Consider the following 17,948-nt stretch of genomic DNA (forward strand, 5'->3'; position numbering starts at 1 on the left):
CTTTGAAATCTCTTGGGCCAGGTCAACACAGTTCAAATTACCCCCAGCAACAAAATCTTCCATATTCCTATTAGGATAACCCATTAAACCCCATTTAAAGCATTCCACTGTGTTCCAAGTTCAAAGTCCCAAAATCCATATTCTTTCATATAAAAGCATGGTCAGGCCTATCACAGCAATACCTCAGTCCCTGGTATCAACTTCTGTCTTATTCAAGGTTTTACTGCTGTGAACAGACACCATAACCAAGGCAAGTCTTATAAATTGGGGCTGGCTTACAGGGTCAGAGGTTCAGTCCATTAACATCAAGGTGGGAGCATGGCAATATCCAGGCAGGCATGGTACAGGCAGAACTGAGAGTTCTACATCTTCATGCAAAGGTTGCTAGTGGAAGATTGACTTCCAGGCACCTAGGGTGAGAGTGTTAAGACCACACCCACAGTGACACACCTACTCCAATCAGGTCACACCTCCAAATGGTACCACTCCCTGGTCCAGGAATATATAAACCATCACAGTGTGTTTGTGTCTTCTGTGACACCAGATCCATTTTGGAAAATTACATGTGTCCACATTATAAGGCATTGCTGTAGCAATTGTCTTATTAGACCCTCCTCCAACATTTTGTGTCAAATGTTATCTCTTGCATTTCATTGAGAACTACAGTAGAGTTTTGTTGCATATCATAAAACTAATATGCAAAGTTGTTCAACTGGGATTATATTTTCAAATTCATTTGGCCCACTGCTGAACTGGCATTATCATTCACATTTAGTAAGAAAACGGAAAATAACATCCACACATTGTAGATTTCCTCCAGTCACTACTTTTATAAGTTTTAGATTGACTGGATTGTGGAGTACATTGATAAACATTATAAAGAGGATGGCCTTTTTATTCTGAGTGATTGATTCATCTTTCTTCCTGCTTCCTTGTTATAGTCAGTTCTAATTTTCCTCCTTATGTCATCTTTTAAAACAACGCAGAACACAGTTCCTTGAAGGCTGTTGAAATAGGGTCTGTTTTACATGATCTGTTTGGAGACGAAGCAAAAGGAACCCAGGAGTACAGTAAGCCCCAACCAAAACCACTATATCCTTTGAAGGTTTTGAGATGCTGGAAAAATGTCTGGGTCACCTCGGGTCTCACTTTTCTTTGGTGTAAATGAAAGGCAGCCTAACTAAGATTGGATTGGTTTGTAAATTTGCCCTTCTCTGCAGAGCTACCACTAAGCCTGCTTCCCTCAGAGCAGTGGCATAATATTCTTAATAGTTTTATAGATTTGTCCAGAGTTAGGAGATTAAAAAGTCTGGTGATTAAGTTAGTGATCTAGCTTTAGACACGGGTGAACAGGTTTTTAGATGTACCACCTGCAGTTCTGAACATCTCTAAAGTGGGCAAAGGCAATTACAAAAGGAAGGAATGAGAGAATCATCAACACGCCATAAGCTAAGCCGTGAGAACAAATAGAATGATAAAAAGGATTAAAACAGCAAAGTTAAAGAATGAATATTCAGAATAAGTTACTCTAGAAGCAATTCCGGGTCCTTCTCTAGCCAAGGGATCAGGAACAGAGAGAAAGGGAAACTTGGGGAAAATGCCAGAATTATCATTTTTTATTAGATATTTTCTTTATTTACATTTCACATGTTATGCCCTTTCCTGGTTTCCCTGCATCCAGGAAATATCCTACCACATCTTCCCTCCCCCTGCTTCTGTGAGGGTGTGTCTCTACCCACCCACCCACTCCCACCTCCCTACCCTCTCCCCTACACTGGGGTATCTATCAATCCTTTATAGGACCAAGGACCTCTCCTCCCATTGACGCCTGACATGGTCATCCTCTGTTACATATGCAGCTAGAGTACTTCTTTGTTGGTGGCAGAATTGTCATTTTATAGTATCTGAGGAGACACCTCCAACTTGGAGACAGCTGCTGTGCTTTTGCAGCCAGTTTAGCTTCGAAACAAAGAAGACCGAGCACCTCGAATTGCTGGCCATAAGAAACATCTTCTAAGTTTCTGGGCTAATATCCGCTTATCAGTGAGTGCATATCTAGTGACTTCTTTTGTGATTGGGTTACTTCACTAAGGATGATATCCTCCAGATACATCCATTTGCCCAAAAATTTCATAAATTCATTGTTTTTAATAGCTGAGTAGTACTCCATTGTGTAAATGTACCAGAGTTTCTGTATCCATTCCTCTATTGAGGGACATCTGGGTTCTTTCCAGCTTCTGGCTATTATAAATAAGGCTGCTATGAACATAGTGGAGCATGTGTCCTTATTACCAGTTGGAAGATCTTCTGGGTATATGCCCAGAAGAGATATTGCTGGGTCCTCCGGTAGTACTATGTCCAATTTTCTGAGGAACCGCCAGACTGATTTCCAGAGTGGTTGTACAAGCTTGCAATCCCACCAGCAATGGAGGAGTGTTCCTATTTCTCCACAACCTCGCCAGCATCTGCTGTCACCTGAATTTTTAATCTTAGCCATTCTGACTGGTGTGAGATGGAATCTCAGGGTTGTTTTGATTTGCATTTCCCTGATGACTAAGGATGTTGAACATTTTTTCAGGTGTTTCTCAACCATTCGATATTCTTCAGTTGAGAATTCTTTAGCCCAGAAACTTAGAATACCCAAGATACATTATGCAAAACAGAAGAAAACCAAGAAGGATGACCATTGGGTGGATACTTCATTCCTCCTTAGAATAAGGAACAAAATACTCATGAAAGGATATAGGTACAGAGTCAAAATTTAGAGCTAAGATGAAAGGATGGACTATCCAGAGACTACCCCATTCGGGAGTCCATCCCATCATCAGCCACCAAACCTAGATACTAATGCTCATGCCAGCAAGATTCTGCTGAAGGGACCCTGATATTGTGGACTCTTGTGAGGCTATGCCAGTGCCTGGCAAACACAGAAGTGGATGCTCACAGCCAGCTATTGGATGGAACACAGGGTCCCCAATGGAGGAGCTAGAGAAAGTACCCAAGGACCTGAAGGGGGCTGCAACCCTGTAGGTGGAACAACAATATGAACTAACCAGTACCCCCTGAGTTTGTGTCTCTAGCTGCATATGTAGCAGAAGAGAACCTAATTGGCCATCACTGGGAATAGAGGCCCCTTGGTCTTGCAAACTTTATATGACCCAGCACAAGTCAAGGCCTGGGCCAAGTAATGGGAGTGGGTGGGTAGGGGAGCAGAAGTGGGGGAGAGGGTTATAGGAAACTTTCAGGATAGCATTTGAAATGTAAATAAAGAAAATAATAATAATAATAATAATAATAATAATAATAATAATAATAAAGACTTTCCTGAAAAAAAAAAAAAGAAACATCTTCTACACTGCTGCTAAAGTGCTTGGAAGTTTAAAACGGAATTTTCAAAGACTCGGGGGATCCCTGCTAGACAATAAATAATTGTATTAGTCTGTGATGAAAAAATGTTGCTTTTGGTTTAACAGTGGAAGCAGACATTTTTTTTTTAAAACATCATACATGGGTGGCAAAGAGTTTATCTTCATGAGTGTTGCTTTGGGCATCTGACATATTTGTCCCCTAATTTCAGATATTACAAAAATATTTAACAATATTGCATATTCGAAACATAGAAGTACATTAAATTTGTGGAGGCTTGCGGGTATTAACTTATGAACTTAAACTTCCATAAATGGCAAAAGAAGAGCACAGCAAATCTGTCTGATTTAATAATGAAAGTGGCATTTAGAAGATAAAATTATTTATTTTCTAAATTTAATTTCTAATACTTTACTTTACATTAATTATTTAGTCTCCTTAAGTATCTGGATCAAATAAACCTCTGAATATAACATTTAGTCAAATAGCTTATTTTTATTTCAAATTTCTTTGGTAATTTATATATGTATTATGTAATTATGTATAGTATATAATCTTAAATATATAAAAGATGTTTCTTTATATTCCTGATTGTTTTCGTGGTGGTCAGAGCATAAAACTCATAATAGTGTATAATGGATTTTATATGCTCCATTGTCATGAATTATATATTATTTTCTTTTTAAAATATTACACAGTATGGCAGTGCTTTAGAAAATATTATAAAAATAAAAATTACCTGCTTTAAGTTTACAAACTCATACTTGAAATGTGTAGATGCTTTTTCTTTTTTTCAGCTAGAAACCGTTCACAGAAGTCGCTTAGAGCCAGAAAAATATCCCAGACAACAACCCTTAGACATCAGAGAGCCACAGAGAGCTATACCTTAAGGAATAATGAATAACATAGTAACAACACAAGCAATTAAACTTCATGCAGCAAATCGGGACTAGGCAAAACATGGAATTACAATTAAAAAAATGAAACAATGTCTAAAAATGTTCAAATAATGGACAGAAATTATGTTAAATAACATAGATTTCTATCATAAATTTAAATTAGAAAAATAAATTCTGGAGTCTGGTATAGTAAGTAATAGCTCCAGTGTGATTCTTTTTGCTTAGGATTACTTTAGCTATTCAGGTCTTCTCTGATTTCATATAAATTTTAGTTTTGTATCTTTCTATTTCTGACTAGAATTTAATGGGAATTTGATTAGAATTGCATTGAATCAGCAATTTGCTCTTGATATCATAGTCTTTTACACGGTATTAATTCTGCTAATCCACAAGCACAAGGAGTCTTTTCATCTTCCAATGTCTTCCTTGATCGCTTTCTTTAGATATTCTGAGTTTTCATTGATGAGTTCTTTCAGTTCCTAGGTTAAGTTGGATTTTTGAACCTACTATGAAACGTAGTGTTCCCATGATTCTTTTCCAGCATGCATGCTATCAGTATATATTGTACACTATAATATATAAGGCTACTTATTTTCGTAAGTTGATATTTAATGCTGAAATTGCTTATTCTTTTTACGTTTTCTGATGGAATTTTTAGAACCTTTTATTTATTATAACACCTGCAAATAGGGAGAACTTGGCTTGTTTTTCTATTTGTATCCTTTTAATTTTCTTCCTCTGTCTTATTGCTCAAGCTAGGTCTTCAAGCACAGCATTGAAAAGAAGTAGTGATAGTGGACAGGCCTGTATCTATCCTGATTTTAGTGAATTTGGTTCTTATTTGTTTTTTTCCATTTAGATTGATGTTGGCCATGGATTTATTATGCTGAGATACTCCAACCTCACCTGATACAACTGCAATGCAGTCTACCACCAAGGCTCAGTGAAAATCATGGTGGTGGTGGGGGGGGGGGGGAGATTGTCAGAACAGTGTTTGAGGACACCTGTTGCTACACACTGTCCCCTAGATACAACAGGAAAAATGCACCCATGAAATCTCAGCAATATAGTGCCTAAAAAAGAACAGAATAATGACAACATGAACTGACATGACAATGTAGACAGGGAGAATTCTTTACGGTCTTGTGCCAGATGAAGATGTGGTCAATAGCTCCTAGAAGAGGGAGAACTAGTTCCCTTCAGTGAGGATCTCCTGCCTTGGTTTGCAAATCCCAAGTATTGAGCTCTGGACACATGCACATATAAGCAAAGCTAAATAAATTCATCAACTTTATATATACTTAAATACATATACATATAATAATAATGTGCATATACATATAATAATAATGACAGAGAGATCATGACTTTGGGAGGAGACAGGGTCAGAAGGAGTTGAAGGACAAGAGAGAGATGGAGATGATTCAGATCCAATAATAGCATATAAAGTTATCAAAAACAAATTAGAACAAAAGTCTAAAACTAAGAGGGCACAGGACCCTTTAATTTGAATACTATTTTAAGCAATTACTATATGACTTTATGTTAACCTGTCTAATTTTTTGAAACCTTAATACTTTCATCTATAATAATGATTTTTGTGCTCTGAAGTGGAGTAAATTAGTTACAAAGATATGCAACAAAGACAAAAATCCATATGAAGACTTTGCTATATCGCTAAGGAACTGGATAAGTTAGTTATTGCTAGTTATAATTACTATACAGATCAATAAGGGTTAATGAAAGAGTCACGATGGGGGAAACAGGTAATTTTGACATGGTAAGATCCAAATCCTAGCAATTAATAGAGATTAAGGATTCATATTATTCTTACTGTGGTTTTCATCACATTCTTCCACAGAGAAATATCTGGGAAATTTGGTACATTTATTTTCTCAGCTGTGACAACTTGAGACCTGGGTGCATTTGCAACCATTACAAAATCTTCAATTAGAGCAGGGGGCAAAAAGCAGATGATAAATGCATGTGACCATTTGAAAAAAATTCAATCCCACTGCCTGCATTATTTTCATTACTATTTACTAAAATGAGTTACTTATGCCAGTATGCTAGTATTTTTAATTCTTACCTGTACTTTTAAAACCAAGTGTCCGTGTCCCTCAGACCAACAGATTACTATGTCTGGGTAAAAATCACAAACTTATATAGACATTCTGAGTCAGAACAGAAGTAATTCATTTAGCAACACAATGCTGTATATCAAGATCACATTTAAGAACATTTATATAAAACCTCATTATTCTCTCATGAACAAATTGTTAAGAAAGATTAGTCTCTCCTTCCTCAAGTTTAGAATTGTGTGATTCTATAATTAGCACTAACTTAAAAGCAAAGAACAATTGTCATTGTATTCTGAAATTTCATCCTGGGAAAGGTTAAGTGACAAATGATCTCACAGGTATAAAAGTTACTATAGGAATTTTGAGAATTATGATTTTAAAATACTTTTATTAATAAGAATTATAGTGTAAAGATGATACAATCCAAATGACCCAGAGTTACGTCTAGTACATCCTTCTCTTGCATTAGATGTGATGTTGCACACATTAAGATTCCTTGTTTACTACAGGTATGAAGACATAATTGAGCTTTGATCAACTTCAGAGCTTCATTTCTCTAAGAACTCTCTATTTTTTTTCCCAACCTCTCTTCATCCTTTTTAAGCACTCATTTTGGTTGTGCTATGTGGCCCATTTCCTTGAGTCTTCATAGCTTCCCAATATAGACATCAGACATATCCTTGTTTTCTCTAACAGGCAGAAGGACTAAGTTGTCATATACATGCTGAAATAAATCATCAGTTTATGAACCATGGAACAAAGGTTGACAAAGAAGGAGAAGTTGACACCTGTAGTTAGCACAGAATAAAGAGTTAAAATTGACACCCCAGTTTTCATGTTCATTGAACTATAGTATCTCTACTCACATCTAAAAGTCATTTGTGAATATTTAATCTGATAAATAGGTATCTGTTTACAAGTATTTTATATTAGATATTTGAAAGAACTCAGGGTTCAAGGTATGTTTACCAACAAGTCTCTAGTTCTCTTTCTGAAGTTCTTATGAGCCATTGACTTGCTCTCTTCACTTTATCATTTTCAAAAGATACTTGATGTTATTCAATACTTTTATTAATTAGCTACTAAGCCTTGCTAGGCCACATAAGAACTAACTGGCAAACACTGTCACTTCTCCACTTGGAGACAATGATGTTCATTAATAATTGAGATAAATGAAAGCACAAACTTAAATTTGATGTTCCAAAATAGATAATAAAATTTAGAACTTAGAAACAGGACATATATACAGGACATACATCAAATGCGGTATTCATTCCTTATTTGTCTGATCCTCATTGATAAGAGTTTTATCTGACACAATGTATCAGAACAACAGAATAAAATATTGATATTTAGCATCTACCACCTATAAAATGCATCACTATCACGCATTTTGAAAGTATTTTAGGTACATTCAAAGATGTTTATACCATGTAAACTCATTGCATGCTTTTTACCTAATTTGTTTCTTGGCAAATCCAGAAATTTGTTATATAACAAAATAGAAAAATTGCAAGAAATCTGCATTGTGATGGGAAAGCACAAAACACAGAAAAGAGGACAGTGTCAGAATACAAATACTATTTTTATAGGAATGCTATTCCAATCTCTCACCCATTGCCTTCTCTCTGAAATAAATATTCAGTTTAACTCATTACGCATTGGTCCTTGCCAGATCTTCTACAAAGTATCACATACACAAACATGAAATACATTGTTCACACTACCAAATTTTATTTCTTTTATACAATTTACCTCAGATAACTTTGTCACTTGTAACTTCCTGAAACCAGAAATACTGAAACTCTTTTAATCTTAAGTCTTTTATCAGTCTTCAGGAGGAGTCGTCAACCTTAACGAACTGTATCTGATAAAGCTAATGCAAACTGGGTGCGTAGCATCTCTCAGTTTGTAAAAACCACATAGTCATGAATTTTATTATTTCTTTAGACATTCCTGCCCAAAATGAGATAATCAAAATATGGATGAAAAGGGAAAATATTACTTTTCTGTGGCTACACAACTGTAGACAAACAAACTGTTTTAACAATGTTACTATATACTATCTTTGTACATGAATTTTTCTTCCTGTTTTAGCCATCTTCTCAACAAATACCCTTCTCATACATTTTTTAGAAGAAGGAAATAATGCAGTTTTATTATTTTGGAAGAAGAAAATAATGCAGACTATTAAATTAGACTATGCACCTATCCAGACATTTTGGTAAAACATAAATTTTGTCAAAAAAAAAAATCCCTCTAAACATTTCCAAGCTTAAATTCTTAGTATAATGTACAAAAGATATATATATATCTCATTGTGAGGGGCTGTTCATTAGGCAATCCAGCTTGATACAGAAACATGAAAGCCTGAGTTTAGATACCAGCCAGCACTCACATTGAAAATATTTATCAATATGACCACATATGTCAGTAACCCCTAAACTTTTGCAAACAAGAATGTTTCCAGAGCTCATTGTCCAGAGAAAGTGTTCAGTGACAAAGATATAAGGCAGAGTATGACAGCAGCAAAGCCAATGTCTTCTTCTAGATTCTGACATAAATGGTCTCATACTTTGACACATGGGCACATATATCAACACCCACACACTTGCACGCACACATGCATGCACTCAGACACATGGAATTAACAACTTTGGCATCACTAACATTTTTCTCTTATCTCCCAACTCTCATATTGACCCATACTAGTAGTACTTCACGTGTTATATTAGAACATGTTATATTAGTTCTGATTTCTAACTTGGGCACAATTTTCATTCCAATGATTGTTCCCAATCAGAACTGATATTTTCTTTTTGCCTATAAGATTTCTGATGAAATCTAAAGATTTTCAGAAGTTCACTTACTTTTGATCATTCAAGGAAAGCCTACCTAGTTCAGCCTATTTCTGTATTTGCCTGCATAATTAAGATAAAGTTCACTTTATAACCATTAATTTTTAATGTGCAACATCTATTCTTAATGCCCCTGGCCTTACATCATTCCAGTGGTAAACCAGTGTTTGATGAAACCCATGGCTAGTAAAGCATAAACATCAAAGAAAAAGAGAAAAACTACTTGACTTTGAGACTATCTGTGGATGCAGTGATGCTATCAAGATACATGTTGTTAATAAACAGCTGTTGCAGGTACTGTCCAAATAGCTTAGACTTTACTAAGCACTAGTTGGAGACTATATGTACTTAAGAAAAAAACTTATAGATGTTGGCCTATATAACAGAAGGCTAATGAAAAAATGTAATTTCTCCCAGATACATTGGCACAAAACTGAAATTTCTAGGGAAATTTTATTTTTGTGTTAGTTCTAAACAAGGTTTAGTTTTACTTGTCAATCCAATTTATTGGTCAAAGCCTTTATTCATATGATTGAAACCTTAAGCTCATAAAATTAGCAAATTAGTCTAATAATTCTACAACCTGTGCTTGTTCAAAAATATTCTTTCCTTCTAGCATGTGATAAAACTAGTATACTGCTACACAGACTTCAAATTATAGATACACTTACAGAATTAAAGAAGGATTTACTAGGAGCCTTGCTTATATTCAAATGATAAAACAAAAATGGCTACATACCTAAAGCTTTAGTATAATATGAATCCCACTGCTTCCAAAGAGTTTCAAACATGTAGTCCTGCATTCGGTAGGAAATGAAGTTTCTTACTCGGTCAGTGAAGGACATCTGGTCTGTGAGTTCTGACAGAATTGCAGGTACATAGGAAGGAGGGAATGGGACCTTTCCACAATGCTTTTCCACTGTGGAGGCAGGGGAAAACCGCAAGGAATAGATAAATGGAATTCCCAGTTTTAAAGCCACGATGTCACCACAAGGAAAAACTGGGTCTGATAACAGTACTTCGAACTTTTCTTTCTGCAGTTTGGCCATCAGCTTTTCATTCTTAAGAACGCCATCACAGATACCTCTGGACACCAAGTGGAACTCTTCAATGACTTTGGCCATTTCCTTATAGAAAGTCCAGATAGTTGAAGGAGATGGCCGGTTTTCCAGCCACGTCAATACAAAGTCCTTGATCACATTTTCAATTTTTTCCTTGCCAAAGGGCACTGGATATATTTCGAATGTCAGAGACGGGCTGATGGATGATGGTGTGATGAAAAGGGCGCCGGAGGCAACAAGGACAGTCACATTATGCTCTTTTCTTAGGAGTTCATCTATTATGATCTTAACATTTAGCCAGTGACTGCCTTCCATGGGCCATATGAGAATGTTCCCTCCAAGACTCATTCCTAGAAGACTTATCTGAAGAGAACAGAGCAAAATGTTCTTCAACATGACTGATTTGATGTAGACTTCTTAAAATATGGAACAAACAAATTTCTCTACTTTCCTGGAAAAAAAGAAATACAAAAACATGACTCCCTTTTTACTTAAATAATTCATATTTTAGTAATCCTTTCTCCTCCATAAGTTATTAGCAGGAATAGATTCATGTTTAATGGAATCAGGCTCAAAGTAAGCTATCATGCATTTCATGTGATTCCTACTTTTTAACCCTTCTGAATTTGATCTTTTGACCCCTTTTTGTATACCCTATGTTGATATTTTGTCCTTAAGCTGATCTAAGTCCTTGTACTCATCAGTGCTACCTTTAAGGCTAGAAAATGTCAGTGGGAAAGTGCCAGAATATACTCAGATATGTGAAGACCTGAACAGTAAGTCCTATTTATTTATTTATTTATTTATTTATTTTAGTACATCCATATAATTGCATTACTGGTGATAAAGCTTTTGTTTTAATGACATAATCATATAAGTTTATAACAAAAGTATAATATGAAAGTCAAATACATGTGGTGCATTCAGTTATATTCATTAATTCATTTGAGAAATCACTTTGTTAGTTACTGAGGAAATATAAGTAAGCAAATAAAATATGCACTGAAAGATATGTAATGTGTGATAAATGATGCTCTGGAGAACAGGCTCTATTTGAAAATGTTTGCTTATTCAAGAACAATCTAAGTTACCCCGAAAAACAAGCTTACCCAGGCTAGTGATGGGTGTCTTAGGTATTAAGTCGGCCTTTAATACTTGCTAACAGTTGCTAATATAAAAGACACTGGAGAGTGCTTGGCATATATTAATTTCATTCTTTTATTTTGTAATTTTCAACAGTTTTGATCTAAATGGAAAATTTTATTTCACTTTTATGTTTTGTCTGCTGATGTCAGCCTCATCCACAGTTACTTAATCTTTAAAATAGCTATAATATTCCACTGGACTGGATAATTGATTGTGATTCTCTTTATTTATGTAATTTTTAGCAAGACGTCAGTCCTAGTTAAATATAGTACCATCTAGTTATTTTTTACTTATTGGGTAAAATGCTTTATTAGAAAATTAATGCAAAGTATGATTTTCACATTTATTTTATACTAAATAAAATTTAAGAATAAATTACATAAAATGTGTCGCTACATAAAATGTATAATTATATAATATAGAATTGATACTTATACAATCATATGTACAGTATGAATGAATACGAAAAAAAAGCTATATTTATTAATTAACCAGTATTGTGTCAGACAATGTAATCTGTTTTTCTTAGAATCCTTCTCCTGTTTTTTTCGTTTTAATTTAATTTAATTCTTTTTTATTTATTCACTTTATATCTCTCTCACTGCCCCCCTCCTGGCCACCCCTCCTACAATCCTTCCCCCTTTCCTCTTCCCTTCTCTTTTGAGGGGGTGATGAGTATTGCCACACCCTGGCACTTCAAGTCTCTGCTAGGGTAGGTGCTTCCTCTCCCACTGAGTCCAGACAAGGCAGCCCAGCTAGGAGAACATATCCCCTGTAGAAGCAACAGCTTTGGGGACAGTCCCCACTGCTCAGGAGCTGTGAGAGCTCCTATTGCTTTGAGATAGAATGATGGATGTCATCATTTTACACCCATTCAGGATAGGGATCGCTTCCAGGATACTGTTTTCAAGGAAGGATTACTGAGGAGCTGAGGATAGCTATGGCCTCAAGGGGCTCTTGATTTTCAGCTTTATTTTGTGTTCTGGGATACTTGGTGTGTGAAATTAGTAGGGTGTGCAAAAAAAAATGATCAATATAATGCCAAAACATACACTTTGATGTTCATATACACATTCCAGGAATATGGCAAATATTAAGATATTTCTCTAATTCTGAAGGGTAAGTTTTAGTTTAGTGAATTAAACTGGAGACTAAACCAGGGATTGCACTGATACAAATGTAAAAAAATTAAAATAAATATTGCCACAAACAGGAAGAGAGCATGGTGTTTTATTTGTTCTGACCTGAAGCTCATTGTAAACCTAAATTTATCTTTCATGGAACATTTTGAAAAACTGAGTATAGTGGTATATGCCTACAACTCCAGTACTAGGAGACTGGAGCGGGGTTATCCTGGGTCAAAGCCAGCCTTGACACTGTCTAAAGTAAGTAAAATGAAATGAAATGAAATGAAGTGAAATAAAAAGAAAAAAGAAAAGGCCTATTACAGTGAAATAGCAAACCTAAAACAATGGTTACTGTGCTTATGCCATCTGGCATGTGCAAGAAAAGTTAATATAATTGAAAAGAAGATGCAATATTCAAATTTTATCCTAGGCAATGACAATAAAGAAAGCACTTTGCCAATTTGCTCACTGAGGGATAAAGCATAGCATTTACTGGAGTAGGTCACCCCTTTTACACCTGAGATTTCTACATAGAAATTGTATTCATTTCTCATTTTAATTATTCTCCATGATGCATATTACATTTATATTTGAAACACATAAAAAATTAAAATTTACTACATAACTTGACAAAAGAAAACACCACAGTGTGCTGACCCTGTACCCTATTTGTGCAGGTGCGTCATGAGGACTGCTCAGTGGGCCTTTGTGAGGCTCATCTGCTTTTTGTCAAAAGTTCGTGTGAGCCTTACAAATCAAGTTATGCTTCCCTAACAAAGGAGCAAGTTAAAGCTCTGTTGCAAATAGCTAGGGATTTGAGGTAATTCCTCAAATAAGCCAAATTAAATGAACTTCCCTCTTACACATCTACTTTACAGCTATAAATCAATCTGAAAGGCACAAACTCAATAGTAAAAACCAACCAAAAAAAAAAAAAAAAAAAAAACAGCAAAAAAAAAAAACCAAACTAACAAAAAAGGTTAGGCTATTTCTGAATGTAGTATTTTCAAGAGGAAGCAGTTTAAAAAACATGCTCTTCAGTTTCAGCCCAAAACCTTGTCATTGCTGATTCTTTAAAACAACAACAACAGCAACAACTGTGGAACAAGTCCAAAATATATCACGCAGTATCATAAGAGGATTTAATATAATTTCAAAAAAATACTAACAAAAATTTCAGGTTACAAATCTCCTCCCCACAAGACAAATATTTAAAATTCATTTCTCTAAAAGGTCATTATCTATTTATTATTATTATTTTTATCAATGTCTTACCCAGTCTTCACAGCAGTGTCAGCACGACTCATTTGCCAATAAGAAAAAGTGCAATTTAAATAAACCCTAGCTAAACAAGGTGATAGGATGTGGAATATGATCTTGCAGGTAAAAAGATTAAATAAATCTGCTTACACCCAACCAACCTACCTATTATACCTTTTGTTGAAGGTTTATCTTCCCATTGGTTCCTTTATAACTATTTACAATGAATGCCACCTATGCTGTCTACTATAAGTCCATTTGAAAAATGACAATGATTAGCAATCTTGGAATTATTATTAAAAATAATAGAATATTAATATTCTCAAATTCATGTAACATCACATCACAGTTTTTATAGTTATAAGACTCTTTCACTTGAAGAGTCCCTACTGTATGAGCTGATTAATTTTCTCAAACTTTATAATGATGACAGTGAGTGGTCTTTCCTATCTTTCCTATCTCTAAAAAGATTATTAATTATTCACATATTTTGATGTAGAAAAGATAACATATTTAACATGGTTTAGATATGGTTTTCTAAATATGTGATACATATTTAATAACACGTGCAGCTAAGACTGTCATCATTCACTGCTTTAGTTTTTATGCAAATCTGGCAATAAATTTCATCCAGATTTAATGGCAAACAACTCTCTCTCTGAGAGACGTTCTTCCGAGATGATGTTGGAGGCAGAAAGGTAGAGTAGAGAAGCACATGCTTTCTTCAAGTTCAGCTGCGCATGGATTGCACACACCTGCTTCATGATGTTGCCATGTTATGGGATAAGTTCAAGCTAGAATTAGTGCATGTTCTACAGAAATGTTTCTTCCCTGTTGAACTGCTACTACACACTACTTTTCAACAAGAGTAAATTCAAGAAAACATTCTCAGCCACCAAACCTAGATACTAATGCTCATACCGGCAAGATACGGCTGAAGGGACCCTGATATTGTGGCCTCTTGTGAGGCTATGCCAGAGCCTGGTAAACACCGAAATGGATGATCACAGCCAGCTACTGGATGGAACACAGGGTCCCCAATGGAGGAACTAGAGAAAGTACCCAAGTACCTGAAGGGGCTGCAACCCTGTAGGTGGAACAACAACAGGAACTAACCAGTACCCCCTGGGGTTGCGTTTCTAGCTGCATTTGTAGCAGAAGATGACCTAATCGGCCATCAGTGGGAATAGAGGTTCCATGGTCTTCCAAACTCCATATGACCTAGCACAAGGCAAGGCCTGGGCCAAGTAGTGGGAGTGGGTGGGTAGGGGGACAGAGGTGGGGGGAGGGGTATGGGAAACTTTCGGGATAGCATTTGAAATGTAAATAAAGAAAATAANAAAAAAAAAAAAAAGAAAAAAAAAAGAAAACATTCTCATGAGCCATCAGATAAAAACCCGCTCACTGTGCACCTCATGAGCAAAAATCAATTATTTTAATCCCTATCTTTTGCAAGGAAGATCTGTCAAAGCATATTCTTCATTTTTAACACTCCCTGTTATCAAATATAACACTGAAGTCAACACTTTGTTTCTTCCAAATATATGTGCATTTATTTGATTTACATTATTTCTAGCAATTATTCTACTATATTATGGGAGCTATACTTAATAAGCTCATTTAGTGTCTATGCATCCTATCTATTCAGGAAAAAAAATTGACACTTTGATTTTAAATGCTTTGATGATCTGGAGAGATGGCTCAGTAGTTAAGAGTACTTGATGCTTTTGTAGACAGCCTGGGACTGGTACCCTGCATCACCTGGCAAAATACAACCTTCTGTAACTGCAGCTCAAGCTCAGTGAAATCCAGATGCCCTTTTCTAACTTCAACAAGCAGCAGGCACACATGTTATGTTCCACATATATAAAAGCAGGCAAAATACTCATTCATAAAATAAAAACAAACATAAATCTTTTAAAAATAAGATGGGTGGTCTGGTTGGTTGATATTGTTGTTCTTCCTATGGGGTTGCAAACCTCTTTATCTCCTTCAGTCCTTTCTCTAACTCCTCCATTGGGGACCCTTTGCTCAGTCCAATGGTTGTTTCCAAACATCTGCCTCTGTATTTGTCAGGCTCTGGTAGAGCCTCTCAGAAGACAATATCCAATTAAAAAATGTATTCCCTAAAAATAAAATCATACTATTTGAAGTATTAAAAACTAATATGGGTTCCTCTACATTGATTTTCAATTCATATGCTATTCATCAGTGTTTAATAACTTCATATAGAGAACTTAAATGTCATTTTTACATGATTGGCTTCTTTATTATCTGTTGTTATGAAAAATTATACCAACATTAAAAGTTTTGAAGCAAAGGAAATCATTTCACCCACTGTCAGTTGTCGGGGGTGAGGGTGCTCTGCTTGGTTGGCCGTTTCTGCTCACCACTTAGATATAATCCATATGGCTTAAAGTCATGTTGGTTCCTTTGTGTTAAAGCTACACTGATCAGCTCCACAGAGATTGTCTGAAGTGTTCTTACTTAACCCAGTGAACCTGTCATCTCCTTTTTCTTACTACATTGATGCTGTCATGAGATGACTCTCCATCCAAGTGGTCCTTAAATAATAAAAAAGAATGAAGACCTCATCAGCTTCAAATGCATTTAAAGAGAGACACAAATATTTTCTAATCATTTATTCTCTATGTAAAATTCTGATACAGTCTTGTGTAATAATACTAAATAATAGTTGAAAGACAGGCATTTGCCTTCCCTAAGAGCATTTGATTAAAATAAGATCATTGTAAAGCTTCCAAAAATCTATAATTATAGCTTCAGCCAGGAAATATACACAAGCTCAATTGTGTAATTTAACTTGATAGGTAACACAATCTGTTAAGGTACTGTGAACTTGAAGTTAGAGTAGAGGTTATTGCTATTTAAACTTAATTTTACGAATATATTATTAATAGATCATGTATATTATTAATGAAATGTAACTAACTTTTATGTACTTACATAATTTTAACATGAACTTTTTATTTTTAATGATTTCTATTTAATAGTGTTCCTCATGGTTAGAAGTGTGTCCTTATGTGTATGTGGCTTGTTTTTATAAAATATATCTATTCATGTATGTAAAATATCTTGATTAATTTTTTAAAAAATAAATTATTTCTTTTCCTTTTTGCTATTTCAATAAAATTCCATAATTTCTCCTTCTATTTCTTCCCTCTAAAGCCTCCCATATACACCTTTTATTTTTATTTTTCATTATACTTTTCTAAGACAATTTTTTGTTTTGTTTTGTTTTTCAAGACAGGGTTTCCCTGTGTAGCCCTAGCTGTCCTGGACATTAAGTCTTTTCAGATCCTCTCCTTTTACCTTCTCACCAAGCTTTATGTTCTTTCTCAAGGAAGTTTCATCCAAAGACCATCCCACCATGCAATCCATCCCATCCACAGACATGAAACCCCAATACTATTGCTGATGCCAACATGTGTTTGCAGACAGGAGCCTAGTATGGTTGTACTCCGAGAGGCTCTGCCAGAACCTGTCTAAGACAAATGCAGATACTCACAGCAAACCATTGTATTGAGCCAAGGACCCCAATGGAGGAGAGTTAGAGAAAGAACTGAAGGAGCTGAAGGGGATTACAAACCCCATAGGAAGAATAACAATATCAACTAACCAGACACCCCCCACTCCAGAGCTCCATGGGACTAAACCATCAACCAAAGATTACACATGGGCCAGTCCATGGCTCCTGCTTCATATGTAGTAGAGGATGGCCTCAAATGGCATAAATGGGAGGGGAGGCACTTGGTCCTGTGGAGGCTTGATGCCTCGGAGAAGGAGGTTGCTAGAGGAGTGAGACTGGAGTGGGTTGCTGAGTGGTAGAGCACCCTCTTAGAGACAAAGAGGAGGGGAAGGAGGGAGGGTTCCTGGAGGAGAGACCAGGAAGGGGGATAACATTTGAAATGTAAACAAATAAAATGATTAATAATTTTTAAAAGAAAATTAAATATAGATTTACATAACAGGGGGAAAAACAAACAAACAAAACCCAAATACTACAATAAACCACCCAAAGGACACAAAGCAACACCCAAACAGAAAAAAGGAACTGTAACGAAATAAAATAAGACAGCACCGAGAGAGAGAGAGAGAGAGAGAGAGAGAGAGAGAGAGAGAGAGAGAGAGA

At 35.6% G+C, this 17,948-nt stretch overlaps 1 protein-coding gene across 2 annotated transcripts in view; it reads right to left on the reverse strand.

Annotated features, from left to right (window-relative positions):
* LOC110330401 (UDP-glucuronosyltransferase 2A1) overlaps positions 1-13,843 on the reverse strand; it is a 30,924-nt gene extending 17,081 nt beyond the window's left edge. The window contains exons 1-2 of one of the 2 annotated variants that reach the window (XM_021210434.1): positions 13,814-13,843; positions 9,944-10,716 (exon numbers count right to left, since the gene is read on the reverse strand). In XM_021210434.1, the coding sequence (XP_021066093.1) occupies positions 9,944-10,661 (718 nt within the window). In that variant the 5' untranslated portion in view covers positions 10,662-10,716; positions 13,814-13,843. Of the gene's footprint in view, positions 1-6,354; positions 6,380-9,943; positions 10,717-13,813 lie in introns of those variants that run through there. The other variant, XM_021210433.1, reaches the window with a different exon arrangement.
* Positions 13,844-17,948: the final 4,105 nt, after the last annotated feature.

The sequence above is a fragment of the Mus pahari genome, chromosome 13 (assembly GCF_900095145.1).
Source record: "Mus pahari chromosome 13, PAHARI_EIJ_v1.1, whole genome shotgun sequence".
Lineage (NCBI taxonomy): Eukaryota > Metazoa > Chordata > Mammalia > Rodentia > Muridae > Mus > Mus pahari.